Below are 14,675 nucleotides of genomic sequence, written 5' to 3'. Positions count from 1 at the left end.
CCTTGCCCCAGCCCCACAGATGGGGGGCTCAGCACCACCACAGCCCCATGGATAGGGCTCAGCACCACCCCAGCCCCACGGATGGGGGGCTCAGCACCACCCCGGCCCCATGGGTAGGGCTCAGCACCACCCCAGCCCCACAGATGGCATCCAGCCTTGCCCCAGCCCCACAGATGGGGGGCTCAGCACCACCGCAGCCCCATGGATAGGGCTCAGCATCACCCCAGCCCCACAGATGGGGGGCTCAGCACCACCCCGGCCCCATGGGTAGGGCTCAGCACCACCCCAGCCCCACAGATGGAGGGGGAGCAGCGTCCCACCTCCCCGCCCCACCGCCGCTCCTGTGTCCCGGGCAGGACAAGGCTCCCGCGCTGGCGTCGCTGTGGGGCGCGGCGCCGTGGGGCCGAGCCACCCCATCCCCCCCGAGGCGCGGACGGGCTCGGCCTTGCGTTCAGACCGCGACGGTGGCTTTATTCTCCCACCCGCGCCTACATCCTAGGCTGGCCGAGGGGGCGGCCCCGGACCCCCAGGGCGGCCCCGGCCCCACAGCGGGGACAAGCGGGGGGTCCTGGGGCCGGCGGCGGTGGCTCCTCAGCTGGGGCTGACCTGGCTGGAGGAGACGGAGGAGACCTCCGTCCTCTGGGCCGAGCTGGAGATGTCCGAGTCATCCGTCATGGGCTTCCCGCAGACCGTCTCCATGATGCAGGCGCGGAACTACGGGGACGGCGACGCGGCCGGCTCAGCTCCGGGGGTCCCGCCTGTCCCCTGTCCCCAGCCCCGGGGACCGTGCTCTCATCCCTGTCCTTGGGGACGTGGTACCCCCAGCCCTGGAGGTGGCTCTGGGCGTGTCTGGGTGTCCCCAAGTGTCTCCAAGCATCCCTGCATGTCCCTGGGTGTCCCCCACCCTCTGTCACCCCCCGTCCCCTGGTGTCCCCGCTTCCAGGGTGTCCCCGCTCCTGGGGTGTCCCCAGTGCGTTGTCACCGGGTGTCAGGTGTCACCCCATCCCTGTTCCATGGTCATCCCTGGTCCCTGGGCCTCCCTGGACATCCTCGGTCCCCAGGCGTCCCTGTCCCCAGGTGTCCCTGTCCCCAGGTGTCCTTGTCCCCAGGTGTCCTTGTCCCCAGGTGTCCCCATCCCCAGGTGTCCCCGTCCCCAGGTGTCCCCATCCCCAGGTGTCCCTGTCCCCAGGTGTCCCCATCCCCAGGTGTCCTTGTCCCCAGGTGTCCCTGCTCCCAGGATGTCCCCGGTCCATTGGCATCCTTGGTGCCCAGTCCCCAGGTGTCCCTGCTCCGTGGTCATCCCAGGCCCTGGGCGTCCCTGGGTGACCCTGGTCCCCAAGTGTCCCTGGTCTCCAGATGTCCTTGGTCACCCTGGGGTGTCCCCAGTGCCCGGGTGTCCCGGGATGTCCCTGTTCCCTGGGTGCCCTGGGTGTCCCCACTGCCCTGGTGTCCCCAGGATCTCCTCATTGCCTGGATGTCCCTGGTGTCCCCATCGCCCCGGTGTCCCTGGGTGTCCCCATCACCCAGGTGTCCCCTGGTGTCCCCAGTGCCCAGGTGTCCCCAGGATCTCCCCATTCCCCCAGCGTCCTCAGGTGTCCCCATTGCCCGGGTGTCCCGGGGTGTCCCCAGTGCCCGGGTGTCCCTGGAATGTCCCAGTTCCCTGGGTGTCCTGGATGTCCCCATCGCCCAGGTGTCCCCAGGATGTCCCCATCGCCTGGGTGTCCCTGGGTGTCCCCATTGCCCGGGTGTCCCTGGGTGTCCCCAGTGCCTGGATGTCCCAGGATGTCCCCAGTGCCTGGGTGTCCCTGGATGTCCCCATTGCCCATGTGTCCCCAGGATGTCCCCATCACCCGGGTGTCCCCAGGATGTCCCCATTGCCCGGGTGTCCCGGGGCGTCCCCGGGGGCACCTGTTTGTTCATGAAGCAGTAGATGATGGGGTTGTAGACGCAGGCGCTCTTGGAGAAGAAGGCAGGGATGGTGACCAGGCGCAGGTCGAGGCCGTGGTCCCGGTTGTTCACCATGTACATGGCCAGGGCGGCGTAGGGCACGTAGCAGAGGCAGAAGGAGCCCACCATCACCACCACCATGCGGGACACCTCTCGCTCCGCCTTCTGCGTCGTGGCCGACTCCTGCTGCTGCGCGGCCACCTGCGCCCGAAGCGGGGGGTCAGGGCCCGGCCCCGCCCTTGGCCAGGCCTCCTGCCCTCCCGCCTCTGTCCGGCTGCCCGAGCAGCCCTTCCACCCTCCTTCCCTCCATCCATCCCTCCTTCCCTCCATCCATCCCTCCTTCCCTCCATCCATCCTTCCATCCCTCCTTACCTCCATCCCTCCCTCCTCCTCTCCATCCCTCCTTCCCTCCATCCCTCCTTCCATTCCTCCATCCCTCCTTCCCTCCATCCCTCCATTTCTTCTTCCCTCCATCCCTCCATCCCTCCATCCCTTCTTCCCTCCTGCCCTCCTGCCCTCCTGCCCTCCATCCTGCCCACCCTCCATCCCTCCAGCCATGCCTCCAGCACTTTCTTTCCCTCCTTCCCTCCATGCCTTCTCCATCCCTTCCTCCTTCCCTCCATCCATCTCTCCATCCCTCCATCTCCCCTTCCCTCCATCTCTCCATCACTCCAATGTTCCATCCACCCATTCCTCCATCTCCATCCCTTCATCCCTCCTGCCCTCCTACCCTCCATCCTGCCCTCTCTCCTTCCCTCCATCCTTCAAATCCTCCATCCCTCCTGCCATCCCTCCGTCCCTCCATCTCTCCAGCCCTCCATCCCTCCATCCCTGCATCCCTCCCTCCCTCCCCTTGGCCCTCTCTCCTTCCTCCCTCCTTCCCTCCAGCCCTCCATCCTTCAAATCCTCCATCCCTCCAGCCATCCCTCCTTCCCTCCATCTCTCCAGCCCTCCATTCTTCTACCCATCCTGCCCACCCTGATCCTTCCAGCCATGCCTCCAGCCCTCCTTCCCTCCAGCCCTTCTTCCCTCCTTCCCTCCATCTCTCCATCCCTCCTTCCCTCCATCCCTCCCTCCTTCAAATCCTCCATCTCCCCTCCCTCCCCTCGGCCCTCTCTCCTTCCTCCCTCCCCCAGCCCCACCTCCCCCAGCCCCTCGCCATCCTCCCGCCCTCGCACACGCGCGTGCGCAGCCCCGCGCCCCCGACTCACGGCCCGCAGGGCGCTGAGCAGCTGCGAGTAGGAGAAGATGATGAGGGAGAGGGGCACGATGAAGCAGAAGATGAAGAGGAACCAGGTGTAGTACTCGCTCTTGTACTTGGTGCCCACCGTGTACCAGTCGGGGCCGCAGGAGCACTGCAGCCCCTCGGGCACGTACCTGCGGAGCACGCGCGCTCACTGCCCGCTCCACGCCGCCTGGCACCCCACGGCACCCCACGGCACCCCACGGCACCGCTGGGCTGCTCCGTGCCCTGTGGCGCACCTCTGCCACCCCTACGGCATCCCCATGGCACCCCATGGCATCCCGTGGCACCCCTATGGCACCCCATGGCATCCCGTGGCATCCCGTGGCACCCCTACAGGACCCCTATGGCACTGCTATGGCACCCCATGGAATCCCGTGGCACCCCTATGGCACCGCATGGCATCCCATGGCATCCCGTGGCATCCCATGGCACCCCTATGGCACCCCTATGGCACCCTTATGGCACCCCATGGCACCCCATGGCATCCCGTGGCACCCCTATGGCACCGCATGGCATCCCGTGGCATCCCATGGCACCCCTACGGCACCCCTATGGCACCCTTATGGCACCCCATGGCACCCCATGGCACCCCATGGCATCCCGTGGCACCCCTATGGCAACCCTATGGCATCCCATGGAATCCCATGGCACCCCTATGGCACCCCACAGCATCCCGTGGCATCCCGTGGCACCCCTACGGCACCCCTATGGCACCCCTATGGCACCCCATGGAATCCCGTGGCACCCCTATGGCACTCCATGGCACCCCATGGCACCCCATTGCACCCCCATGGCACTGCCGGGCTCCTCTGCACCCCGTGGCACCCTTGTGGCACGCCGATGGCACCCCCATGGCACTTCATGGCACCCCCGTGACACCCCACGTCACCCCATGGCACTACCAGGCTGCTCCGCACCCCCGTGGCACCCCCGTGGTATCCCTGTGCCACCCCTTGGTATCCCCATGGCACCCCCATGGCACTGCCAGCCTGCTCTGCACCCCCGTGCCACCCCCATGGCACCCCCATGGCACCCATGGCACCCCATGGCACTGCTGGGTGGCTCAGCACCTTCGTGGGACCCCCGTGGCACCCCCGTGGCACCCTTATGGCACCCCCGTGGCACCCCCATGGCACCCCTGTGTCACCCTTATGGCACCCCGTGGCACCCCATGGCACTGCTGGGTGGCTTGGCACCTTTGTGGCACCCTCCTGGGACCCCCGTGGCACCCCTGTGTCACCCCTATGGCACCCCGTGGCACCCGATGGCACTGCTGGGTGGCTCAGCACCCTCCTGGGACCACCATGGCACCCCCATGGCACTGCTGGGTGGCTCAGCACCCTCCTGGGACCCTCATGGCACCCCATGGCACCCCCACGGCACTGCTGGGTGGCTCAGCACCCTCCTGGCACCCCCATAGCACCCTGTGGCACCCGATGGCACTGCTGGGTGGCTCAGCACCTTCGTGGCACCCTCCTGGGACCCCCATGGCACCCCCATGACCCCCACCGCCACTGCTGGAGATGTTCCGCTCCCTGCCCGCTCCCTGCCCGCACCCTGCCCGCCACCTCCCACCTGCTCCACCCGAAGAAGGGGGGGACGGCGACGCCGACGCCGATGACCCAGGTGGCCACCACCACCATCAGGGCGTGCTTGGAGCTGAAGCGGAAGTTGCCGAAGGGTTTGCAGATGACGATGTAGCGCTCGAAAGCCAGGAAGGCCAAGGACCACCCCGTCACCAGCCCTGGGGGGGACAGCGCCGGGACCTCAACCCACGTCCCACCAACAGCCGTGGCCCCACCAGGCCGCGGTGGTCACCCCTACCTACAGCCCCACCAGGCCGCGGTGGTCACCCCAGCTCCTACAGCCCCACCCGACCACGGTGGTCACCCCTACCTACAGCCCCACCAGGCCGCGGTGGTCACCCCAGCTCCTACAGCCCCACCCGACCACGGTGGTCACCCCTACCTACAGCCCCACCAGGTCGCGGTGGTCACACCAGCTCCTACAGCCCCACCCGACCACGGTGGTCACCCCTACCTACAGCCCCACCAGGCCGCGGTGGTCACCCCAGCTCCTACAGCCCCACCCGACCACGGTGGTCACCCCTACCTACAGCCCCACCAGGCCGTGGTGGTCACCCCAGCTCCTACAGCCCCACCCGACCACGGTGGTCACCCCTACCTACAGCCCCACCAGGCCGCGGTGGTCACCCCAGCTCCTACAGCCCCACCCGACCACGGTGGTCACCCCTACCTACAGCCCCACCAGGCTGCGGTGGTCACCCCAGCTCCTACAGCCCCACCCGACCACGGTGGTCACCCCTACCTACAGCCCCACCAGGCTGCGGTGGTCACCCCAGCTCCTACAGCCCCACCCGACCACGGTGGTCACCCCTACCTACAGCCCCACCAGGCCGCGGTGGTCACCCCAGCTCCTACAGCCCCACCCGACCACGGTGGTCACCCCTACCTACAGCCCCACCAGGCCGCGGTGGTCACCCCAGCTCCTACAGCCCCACCCGACCACGGTGGTCACCCCTACCTACAGCCCCACCAGGCCGCGGTGGTCACCCCAGCTCCTACAGCCCCACCCGACCACGGTGGTCACCCCTACCTACAGCCCCACCAGGCCGCGGTGGTCACCCCAGCTCCTACAGCCCCACCCGACCACGGTGGTCACCCCTACCTACAGCCCCACCAGGCCGCAGTGGTCACCCCAGCTCCTACAGCCCCACCCAACCACGGTGGTCACCCCTACCTACAGCCCCACCAGGCCGCGGTGGTCACCATAACTCCTACAGTGCCAGCAGAACATGGTGGTCATCTCTACCTACAGCCCCCCAGACCACGGTGGTCACCCCAACTCCTACAGCCCTCCCAGACCACGGTGGTCACTCCAACTCCTACAGCCCCACCAGACCATGGTGGTCAACCCTACCTACAGCCCCACCCGACCACGGTGGTCAACCCTACCTACAGCCCCCCAGACCACGGTGGTCACCCCAGCTCCTACAGGTCCAGAAGACCACGGTGGTCACCCCAATGCCTACAGCCCCACCAGACCCCAGTGGACACCCCAACTCCTACAGTCCCACCAAACCGTGGTGGTCAACCCTACCTACAGCCCCACCAGACCACAGTGGTCAACCCTACCTACAGCCCCCCAGACCATGGTGGTCACTCCAACTCCTACAGCCCCACCAGACCATGGTGGTCAACCCTACCTACAGCCCCACCAGACCACGGTGGTCAACCCTACCTACAGCCCCCCAGACCATGGTGGTCACCCCAACTCCTACAGCCCTACCAGACCATGGTGGTCACCTCCACCTACAGCCCCACCAGACCATGGTGGTCACCCCCAGCCCCTACTGGCCCCCCAGACCACGGTGGCCACCCCCACCTACCTCCGGTGGCCCCCACGAAGCCCTCCAAGGAGCACATGTGCTTGCCGAAGACGAAGTAACCCTGGGAGCTGGAGACGAAGACGGTGAAGACGCTGAAGATGCAGGAGATGAAGCCGCTGAAGGAGATGTTCACCAAGATGTAGTTGAGGGGTTGCCTCAGCTTCTTGTACTTGACGGTGACCACCAGGACGATGGCGTTGAGGGGGGTCCCCACCAAGAAGACGAAGCCCATGAAGGCGGTCTGCAGGTAGAAGGCCCACGGCGGGGCGATGTGATATTGGGGTCCATCCCAAGGTCCCACCGAGGACCCGTTCTTGAAGAGGTAAAACTCCTCGTCGCCCGACATGGCGCTGGGGCTGGGGGGGGTTCGGGGGGGCTGCCCTCCCCCGCTGATATACCCTGCCCGGCCCCAAGCCGCTTAAGGGCTGAGGGGGGATCAGGGCTTCATCCCCGGCCAAACTTGGGGATTAGGGGGGGCTAAGCCGGCCTGAGAGCCTAATCGGCCTCCCTAAGCCGGGCCTGAGCCGATTGCCGGGGCGCCCGGGGCACCTGGGGGGGCGTAGGGGCCCCCCGGCTCGGCTTTGGGGGGGGGGGTCCCCAGGGACCCCAAGCTTGGTCCTGCCAAGGTGCCACCGAGCACCCTAAGGGGCACCCAGTGTCACCCACCCGTTGTTGGGGGGCTCCGGGGACCCCAAGCTTGGTCCTGCTGCCGCTGGGTTGGTTTGGGGGTGTCCCCCCCCCGTCACCGAGCACCCTAAGGGGCACCCAGTGTCACCCACCCGTTATTGGGGGGGGTCCTACCCTGGGGGGACCCCCCTGGGATGGGGGGAGCCTGGGCTGCCCTGGGGGGGGGCATTGATGGGGGGAGTTTTGGGGGTGCAGTGGTGGGGGGTGCAATCCTGGGGGTTCATTTGGGGGGGCACTGCTGGGGGGCTGCGCTATTTGGGGGTGCAATGCTGCGGGGTGCGGTGCTGGGGGGGCACTTTTGGGGGTGCATGGGGGGGTGACTGCAGGGGGTGCATTGCCGGGGGTGGGGTGCATTTTTGGGGTGCATTACCGGGGGGTGCATTGTGGGGGGTGCACTTTTGGGGGGTGTGTGCATGGATTGGGGGGTGCAGTGCTGGGGTGGGCGCTTTTAGGGGTGCATGGGTGAGGGGGTGCACTGCAAAGGGGGGTGAAATTGGGGGGGTGCATGGATGGGGGTGCAGGGGGGTGCACTTTTGGGGGGTGTCATGGGTGGGGGTGCATGGGTGGGGGGTGCGCTGCTTGGGGGTGCACTGCAGGGGGTGCGCTTTTGGGGGGCTGCATTGGGGGGTTGCACTTTCGGGGGGTGCAGGGGTGAGGGGGTGCAGGGGTGGGGGTGCACGGGTGGGGGAGTGCACGGGTGGGGGGTGCAGAGGTGGGGGTGCATTGCAGGGGGGTGCACTTTTGGGGGGTGCAGGGGTGGGGGTGCACTTTTGGGGGGGTGCACGGGTGGGGGGGGACTTTTGCCCTCCCTGGGGGGCTGCACAGCGCCCGCCCCCCCCGCTCCGTGCCCCCGCCTCGTTTCGCCCCCCTCCCCGCCACCCACCCGAGACCAGCGGCGCGGCCGCCCGCGCTGCCGGCGGCTCGTTGGTCTAGGGGTATGATTCTCGCTTAGGGTGCGAGAGGTCCCGGGTTCAAATCCCGGACGAGCCCAAACTTTTCATTCTTCCTTTCCCCCCCCCCTCCCCCTTTTCCTGCCCCCCCCGCGACCGTGGGGCTCCCGTGGGGGCAGGAAGGATGAGCACAAGCGGCTTAGGGGGGGGATTAAGGGCTCGGGACCCCCTCCCCCCCCCCCCCCGGCCTGGGGGCGCCTATAAAGGGCAGGCGGAGCGGACCGGGGGGTGGCGGCACCCCCGCACCCACGGGGAGGGGGGACCCCACGGGGGGGGGTCTGGGGCGCCCGTGGGGTTGTGCGCGGCTCCGGTGCAGGGGGACGGGGAGGGGACAGGGATGGGGATGGGGACAAGGAGGGGACAGGGAGGGAAAAGGGATGGGACAGGGACAGGGATGGGGGGACAAGGAGGGGGACAGGGATGGGGACAGGGGGACAAGGAGGGGACAGGGATGGGGACGGGGGGATGAGGGGACAGGGAGGGGGACGGGGATGGGGACAGGGAGGGGACAGAGATGGAGACAGGGACGGGGACAAGGAGGGGACAGAGGGGACAGGGATGGGGGGACAGGGAGGGGACAGAGATGGGGACAGGGATGGGGACAGGGATGGGGACGGGTTGGAGACAGAGATGGGGACAGGGCTGGGGACAGGGGGACAAGGAGGGGACAGGGCTGGGACAGGGCTGGGCTGAGCCCCCAGCAGCGGGTGCAGGGGGGCTCTGGGGCTTTTGCCCTGGCCAGGCTGTACGGGATCATCCTGGGCTGTACTGGGCCATACTGGGCTGTACTGGGCTGCACTGTGCTGTACTGGGCTGTAATGGGCCGTACTGGGCCATACTGGGCTGTACTGGGCTGCACTGTACTGGGCTGTGCTGTGCTGTACTGTACTGGACTCCACTGTACTGTACTGGCTGCACTGTACTGTACTGGGCTGCACTGGGCCAGTACTGTACTGTACTGGGCTGTACTGTGCCATACTGGGCTGTACTGGGCTGCACTGTACTGTACTGGGCTGCATTGTACTGTACTGTACTGGGCTGTACTGTGCCATACTGGGCCGTACTGGGCTGAATTGTACTGTACTGGGCTGTACTGTGCCATACTGGGCCGTACTGGGCTGCACTGTACTGCACTGGGCTGTACTGGGTCGGGTCAGGTCCAGTGGTGCCGTACTGTACTGTACTGTGCCAAACTCTACCATACCAGGTCAGGCTGTGCTGTACTGGGCTGTACTGGGCTGTATGGTACCACACTGGGTCAGGTCAGGCCTGGTCGTACTGTACCAAACCGGGCTGTACTGGGCTGTACTGGGCTGTACTGGGCTGTATGGGGTCAGGTGGGGTCCGGTCAGGTCACACCGCGCCGTACCAGACTGCACCGTACGGCACCGTACTGGGCCAGACTGGGTTTTACCGCACGTACCGTACCGTACCGTTCCATGCTGCACTGGGCTGGGTCAGGCCATACTGGGCCGTACTGGGTCGGGCCATACTGTACCAGGCCATACCATACTGGGATGCGTCACACCATGCCGTGCCATACTATACTGTACCATGCTGTGCCGTACCATACCGTACCATACCGTGCCGTACCATACCGTGCCATACCACACTGTGCCATACCATACCGTACCATACCATGCCATACCGTACCGTGCCATACCATACCGCGCCGCGCCATACCATACCATACCATGCTGTACTGTGCCATACCGTACCGTACTGTACCATACCATACCGTACTGTGCCATGCCATACCACACTGTGCCATACCATACCATACCATACCATGCCATGCCGTACCGTGCCATACCATACCGCGCCATACCATACCATACCATGCTGTACTGTGCCATACCGTACCGTGCCATACCGTACTGTACCGTACCATACCATACCGTACTGTGCCATGCCATACCACACTGTGCCATACCATACCATACCATACCATGCCATACCGTACCGTGCCATACCATACCGCGCCATACCATACCATACCATGCTGTACTGTGCCATACTGTGCCATACCGTACTGTACCGTACCATACCATACCGTACTGTGCCATGCCATACTGTATCGTACCGTACCGTACCATACCATACCATACCATACCATGCTGTGCGATGCGGTACCATACCATGCCATACCGTGCTGTGCCGTACCACACCGTGCTGTACCGTACCATACCGTGCCATCCCGTCCCATGCCGTCCCATACCGTTTGCAGCACAGCCCTGCCTCACTGCTCCCTCGGGGCCCTCGGGGCCATCAGTAGGCTCCAGAGTGAACACCCCCCCCGCCGCTGGGGGTGGGGGTGAGGACCCCCGGGCGGGAGCAGGGGCACTGGGGGCGCTGGTGGTGGGTGCTGGTGTGGGACAACGGCACTGGGTGCCCCCCCCCCGCCAAGGGACCCAGGGCCGCCCCCGGGGAAGGGGGGAGGCGGTTGCCAGGGCAACCAGCGATGCCAGCCCTGGGGACTGTCACCCGGGGGACGGTCACAGGGCGTGGGGTGCCCGAGGTGGGGGGGCCATGGACCTCAGCGCCTCCCCCTCTGCCTGCAGTGAGTCGGGGGGCCGGGGACCCCCACCCCAGGGACGGGCACCCCAAAAAAGGGGCACCCCATGGGGTGGGGACCCTCAGGGACAGGCACCCCAAGGATGGGGACCCCCAGGGATGGGCACCCCATAGGGATGGGCACCCCGAGGAGGGGCACCCCATGGGGACAAGGACCCCCAGGGATGGGGACCCACAGGGATGGGCACCCCAGGGACGGGGACCCCAGGGACGGGGACCCCCAGGGATGGGCACCCCATAGGGATGGACACCCTGAGGAGGGGCACCCCATGGGGACAATGACCCCCAGGGATGGGGACCCCCAGGGACGGGGACCCCCAGGGATGGGCACCCCATAGGGATGGGCACCCCATAGGGATGGGCACCCCGAGGAGGGGCACCCCATGGGGACAAGGACCCCCAGGGATGGGGACCCCAGGGACGGGGACCCCCAGGGATGGGCACCCCATAGGGATGGGCACCCCGAGGAGGGGCACCCCATGGGGACAAGGACCCCCAGGGATGGGCACCCCCAGGGATGGGCACCCCAGGGATGGGGACCCCTAGGGACGGGGACCCCATGGGGATGAGCACCCCGAGGAGGGGCACCCATGACCACTGGCACCCCCCGGTCCGCGCCGGGTGCCCCCCGCGCGGCGTCACCCACGCCTCCCCTCTGGCAGGGGAGCTGCGGGCGCTGCAGGCAGAGCTGGGCGCCCTGCAGGCAGGGCAGGCAGCCCAGCGGGGGCAGCTGGAGCGGGCGCTGGCGCTGGCGCAGGCAGAGCGGGCAGCGGCGGCGGCGGAGGCCGGGCAGCAGGCCGCCGAGGTCGCCCGCTTGCGGGAGGAGGTGGCCGGGCTGCGGGCAGAGGTGTGGCGCAGGCAGGAGCTCTGTGGCCAGTACCAGCTGGAGGCCACCGTGCTGCGGGCCGAGGCTCGCCGGAGGGACCAGCAGCACCGGCGTGCCACCGCCGAGGTGGCACGGCTCCAAGGTGCCGGGGCGGGGCAGGGAGGTGGCCATGAGGTGGTGGGGTGGTGTCCATGGTGTAGTAGGATGGTGGCCGTGGGATGGTGGGATGGTGGCTGTGGGATGGTGGGATGATGGCTGTGCTGTGGTGGGATGATGGCCATGGTGTGGTGGGATGGTGGCCATGGTGTGGTGGGATGGTGGCCATGGGATGGTGTGGTGGTGGCCATGGTGTGGCAGGGTGGTGGCCATGGCGTGGTGCGTTGGTGGGCATGGTGTGGTGGGGTGGTGGCTATGGTGTAGTGGGATGGTGGCCATGGTGTGGTGGTGGCCATGGCGTGGTGGGTTGGTGGCCATGGCGTGGCGGGGTGGTGGCCACGGCGCCGTGGGGCTGAGGCGGCGGTGCCGCGCAGAGGAGCTGGCCAGGCTGCGGGCGCAGCAGGAGGCGCTGGGCACGGAGCACCGGGCGCTGCGGCAGCGTCACCACCGCCTCTGCTGGCACCTCCGCGACAGCCGCCACCACCGGTACCGCCCCGCGGCCCCCGAGACCCCGTGGCACCTCCGTGTCCCTGCCCGTGTCCCCTCCGGGACATGGCCCCATACGTGGCCCCTGTCCCCATGTCCCCTGTGTCCGCATTGCCATGTCCCCGCTGTCCCCATGTCCGCTGTCCCCATGGCCACATTCCCGGTGCCCCTGTCCGTGTCCCCTGTATCCCCTGACCCATGTCCCCCCTGTCCCCATGACCATGGGCCCCTGGCCATGTCCCCCCTGTCCCCACGGCCATGTGCCCCTTGTCACCTTGTCCATGTGCCCCTGGCCATGTCCCCCCATCCCCTGTCCCCTGTCCCCATGGCCGTGTTCCTGGTGCCCCCTGGCCATGTCTCCCCTGTCCCCATGACCATGTCCCCCTTGTCCCCTTGGCCATGTCTTCTGTGCCCCCCAGTTATGTCCCCTGTCCCCATGGCCATGTCCCCCCTGTCCCCATGTCCCCTGTCCCCAGGTCCCCTGTGCCCCCTGGCCATGTCTCCCCTGTCCCCATGGCCATGTCCCCCTTGTCCCCTTGGCCATGTCTTCTGTGGCCCCCAGTTATGTCCCCTGTCCCCATGGCCATGTCCCCCCTGTCCCCATGTCCCCTGTCCCCAGGTCCCCTGTGCCCCCTGGCCATGTCCCCTTGTCCCCATGGCCATGTCCCCCCTGTCCCCATGTCCCCCTGTCCCCATGTCCCCTGTGCCACCCAGCCATGTCCCCTGTGCCCGCCGGCCATGTCCCTCTGTCCCCACGGCCATATCCCCATGTCCCCCCCATCCCCATGTCCCCTGTGCTCCCCAGCCATGTCCTCCCTGTCCCCATGTCCCCCCCGTCCCCATGTCCCCTGTGCCCCCCAGCCACATTCCCAGTGCCCCCCGACCAAGTCCCCCGTGCCCCCCAGCTGTGTCCCTCCTGTCCCCATGGCCATGTCCCCCTGTCCCCGTCCCCAGTGTCCCCCTGTCCCCTGGCCATGTCCCCCCAACTCCCGCAGGTGCCCTGAGGGGCTGGAGGACGCAGAGGGTCCCCCCCCGGTGTCCCCCCACCCCGAGGACCCCGAGGCCGCCCAGCCCTGGTGCCCGGAGGGGACCCAGAGCCAGGTAACGGGGGGGGACACGGGGACACAGGGGACTCGGGGTGCCACCGCCGTGGGGGTGGCCCTGACGCCCGTCCCCTCCCCAGGAGACCACGGGTGGGCTCAGGCCCTTCCTCCTTTTCGTCGTGGCCTCCACCATCATCTTCCTCTACCCCCGCCTGAAGCAGAGCTGAGGCCCCCGGCGGGCACCCTGACCCCTGCGGCGGGCACCCTGACCCCCCCTGGACCCCCCTGACCCCCCCCCCCCCGCGCACCCTGACCCCTCCGGACACCCTGACCCCCCCCGACCCCCCTGGATCAATACACCCAATGCACCCCTGCACGCCTGCTGTCGGTGCGAGGGTCCCCGGGGTGCAGCCGCCACCCATGGGTGCACCCCGCTGTCCCCCCCCACACGTGTCCGTCCGTCCGTCCGTCCCCCCCCCGGGGTATTTTGGGTGCCGGGTGCGTGGCTCTGAGTCGCTGGGTTATTTTTAGGCGCTGGCGCAGGCGGCGGGGCCATCGTCACCCCCCCGCCACCCGCTGTCACCCTGGGGTGCACCCTCGCCCCGGCCAGCGGCACCCACCCAGGGAACTCCTCGCCGTGGGGAAACTGAGTCACGGGGGGGGGGGGTGTGTGAGGATCCCGGGCGCCCTGCTGTGTCCCCCCCCCCCTCCATGGGTGCCCCCCCCCCGCCCCCCCACCCGCTGGAAGCTTCCAGGGCGGGTGGCCAGCGGTGACGCGGTGACGGTGACGCTGGCGGACAGACACCGGAACCGGGGGGAACCTGATACCCCCACCCCACCCCCAAAAAAATGACACCCCCCACCCACCCAAAGGCCCCAGGCCCGGAGCACCCAGCACCCAAGTGTGTGCCCCCCCCCTCCACCCGTATGGGGAAACTGAGGCATGGCCGAGGCTTGAGCCAACGGGGGGGGGGTTGGGGGTCCTGAGGGAGGGGGTCCTGAGTGGGGGGTCCTGAGTGGGGGGTCCCGGCGGAGTCTCCTGGGGGGTCCCCGAGTGAGTGAGGGTCTTGAGGGGTCTTTGGGGGGGGGGGTGTTGGGGTGTCGGGGTGTGTTGGGGTGCTGGGGTGTCATGGTGTTGGGGTGACAGGGTGTTGGGGTGTTGGGGTGCTGGGGTGTTGGGGTGCTGGGGGCCAGGTGTTGGGGTGCTCGGGGTGGTGGGTATTGGGGTGCTTGGGGTATTGGGGTGCCCGGTATTGGGGTGCCAGATCTTGGGGTGCTCTGGTGCCTGGGGTGTCAGGGTGCCCGGTATTGGGGTGTCTCGGGGTGCCTGGGGTATTGGGGTGCCCGGCTG

General features: G+C 67.8%; 3 protein-coding genes and 1 non-coding gene across 4 annotated transcripts; 2 read left to right on the top strand and 2 right to left on the bottom strand.

Annotated features, from left to right (window-relative positions):
• Positions 1 to 591: 591 nt before the first annotated feature.
• Positions 592 to 6,948, bottom strand: OPN1SW (opsin 1, short wave sensitive). The gene is made up of 5 exons (XM_009468025.2): positions 6,603 to 6,948; positions 4,769 to 4,937; positions 3,159 to 3,324; positions 1,909 to 2,148; positions 592 to 714 (listed from the first exon to the last, which is right to left on the bottom strand). Exons 1-5 carry the CDS (start codon positions 6,946 to 6,948, stop codon positions 592 to 594), a joined length of 1,044 nt encoding a protein of 347 aa, XP_009466300.1.
• A 789-nt stretch (positions 6,949 to 7,737) lies between these two features.
• LOC148054476 (uncharacterized) lies at positions 7,738 to 10,435 on the bottom strand. The gene is made up of 3 exons (XM_087764019.1): positions 9,786 to 10,435; positions 9,284 to 9,386; positions 7,738 to 7,764 (listed from the first exon to the last, which is right to left on the bottom strand). The coding sequence occupies exons 1-3, from the start codon at positions 10,433 to 10,435 to the stop codon at positions 7,738 to 7,740; spliced, it is 780 nt and encodes a 259-aa protein (XP_087620145.1).
• On the top strand, positions 8,208 to 8,279 carry TRNAP-AGG (transfer RNA proline (anticodon AGG)). The gene has a single exon. It is a non-coding gene; the product is annotated as a tRNA-Pro (tRNA).
• A 333-nt stretch (positions 10,436 to 10,768) lies between the features above and the next one.
• Positions 10,769 to 13,551, top strand: CCDC136 (coiled-coil domain containing 136). The gene is made up of 5 exons (XM_087764017.1): positions 10,769 to 10,799; positions 11,476 to 11,781; positions 12,170 to 12,281; positions 13,277 to 13,382; positions 13,465 to 13,551. The coding sequence occupies exons 1-5, from the start codon at positions 10,769 to 10,771 to the stop codon at positions 13,549 to 13,551; spliced, it is 642 nt and encodes a 213-aa protein (XP_087620143.1).
• Positions 13,552 to 14,675: the final 1,124 nt, after the last annotated feature.

Source organism: Nipponia nippon, unplaced genomic scaffold (assembly GCF_047370975.1).
Source record: "Nipponia nippon isolate SJK-2023a ecotype South Korea unplaced genomic scaffold, ASM4737097v1 scaffold_3, whole genome shotgun sequence".
NCBI classification, from domain to species: Eukaryota; Metazoa; Chordata; class Aves; order Pelecaniformes; family Threskiornithidae; genus Nipponia; species Nipponia nippon.
Note: the sequence above shows the minus strand (reverse complement) of the source record. Positions and strands in the feature narration are given on the sequence as shown.

Coding starts and splice junctions, on each gene's coding strand:
- OPN1SW (XM_009468025.2), bottom strand. CDS start 6,948: ATGTCGGGCGACGAGGAGTTTTACCTCTTCAAGAACGGGTCCTCGGTG. Junction 4,938..6,602: donor CTTCGTGGGGGCCACCGGAG/GTAGGTGGGGGT, acceptor TGTCCCCCCCAG/GGCTGGTGACGGGGTGGTCC. Junction 3,325..4,768: donor CCCTTCTTCGGGTGGAGCAG/GTGGGAGGTGGC, acceptor CGTGCTCCGCAG/GTACGTGCCCGAGGGGCTGC.
- LOC148054476 (XM_087764019.1), bottom strand. CDS start 10,435: ATGGCACGGTATGGTACGGTACAGCACGGTGTGGTACGGCACAGCACG. Junction 9,387..9,785: donor ACGGCACAGCATGGTACAGT/ATAGTATGGCAC, acceptor ACCTGACCCGAC/CCAGTACAGCCCAGTGCAGT. Junction 7,765..9,283: donor GTACGGCCCAGTATGGCACA/GTACAGCCCAGT, acceptor CCCCCTTTGCAG/TGCACCCCCTCACCCATGCA.
- CCDC136 (XM_087764017.1), top strand. CDS start 10,769: ATGGACCTCAGCGCCTCCCCCTCTGCCTGCA. Junction 10,800..11,475: donor CGCCTCCCCCTCTGCCTGCA/GTGAGTCGGGGG, acceptor CCCCTCTGGCAG/GGGAGCTGCGGGCGCTGCAG. Junction 13,383..13,464: donor CGGAGGGGACCCAGAGCCAG/GTAACGGGGGGG, acceptor TCCCCTCCCCAG/GAGACCACGGGTGGGCTCAG.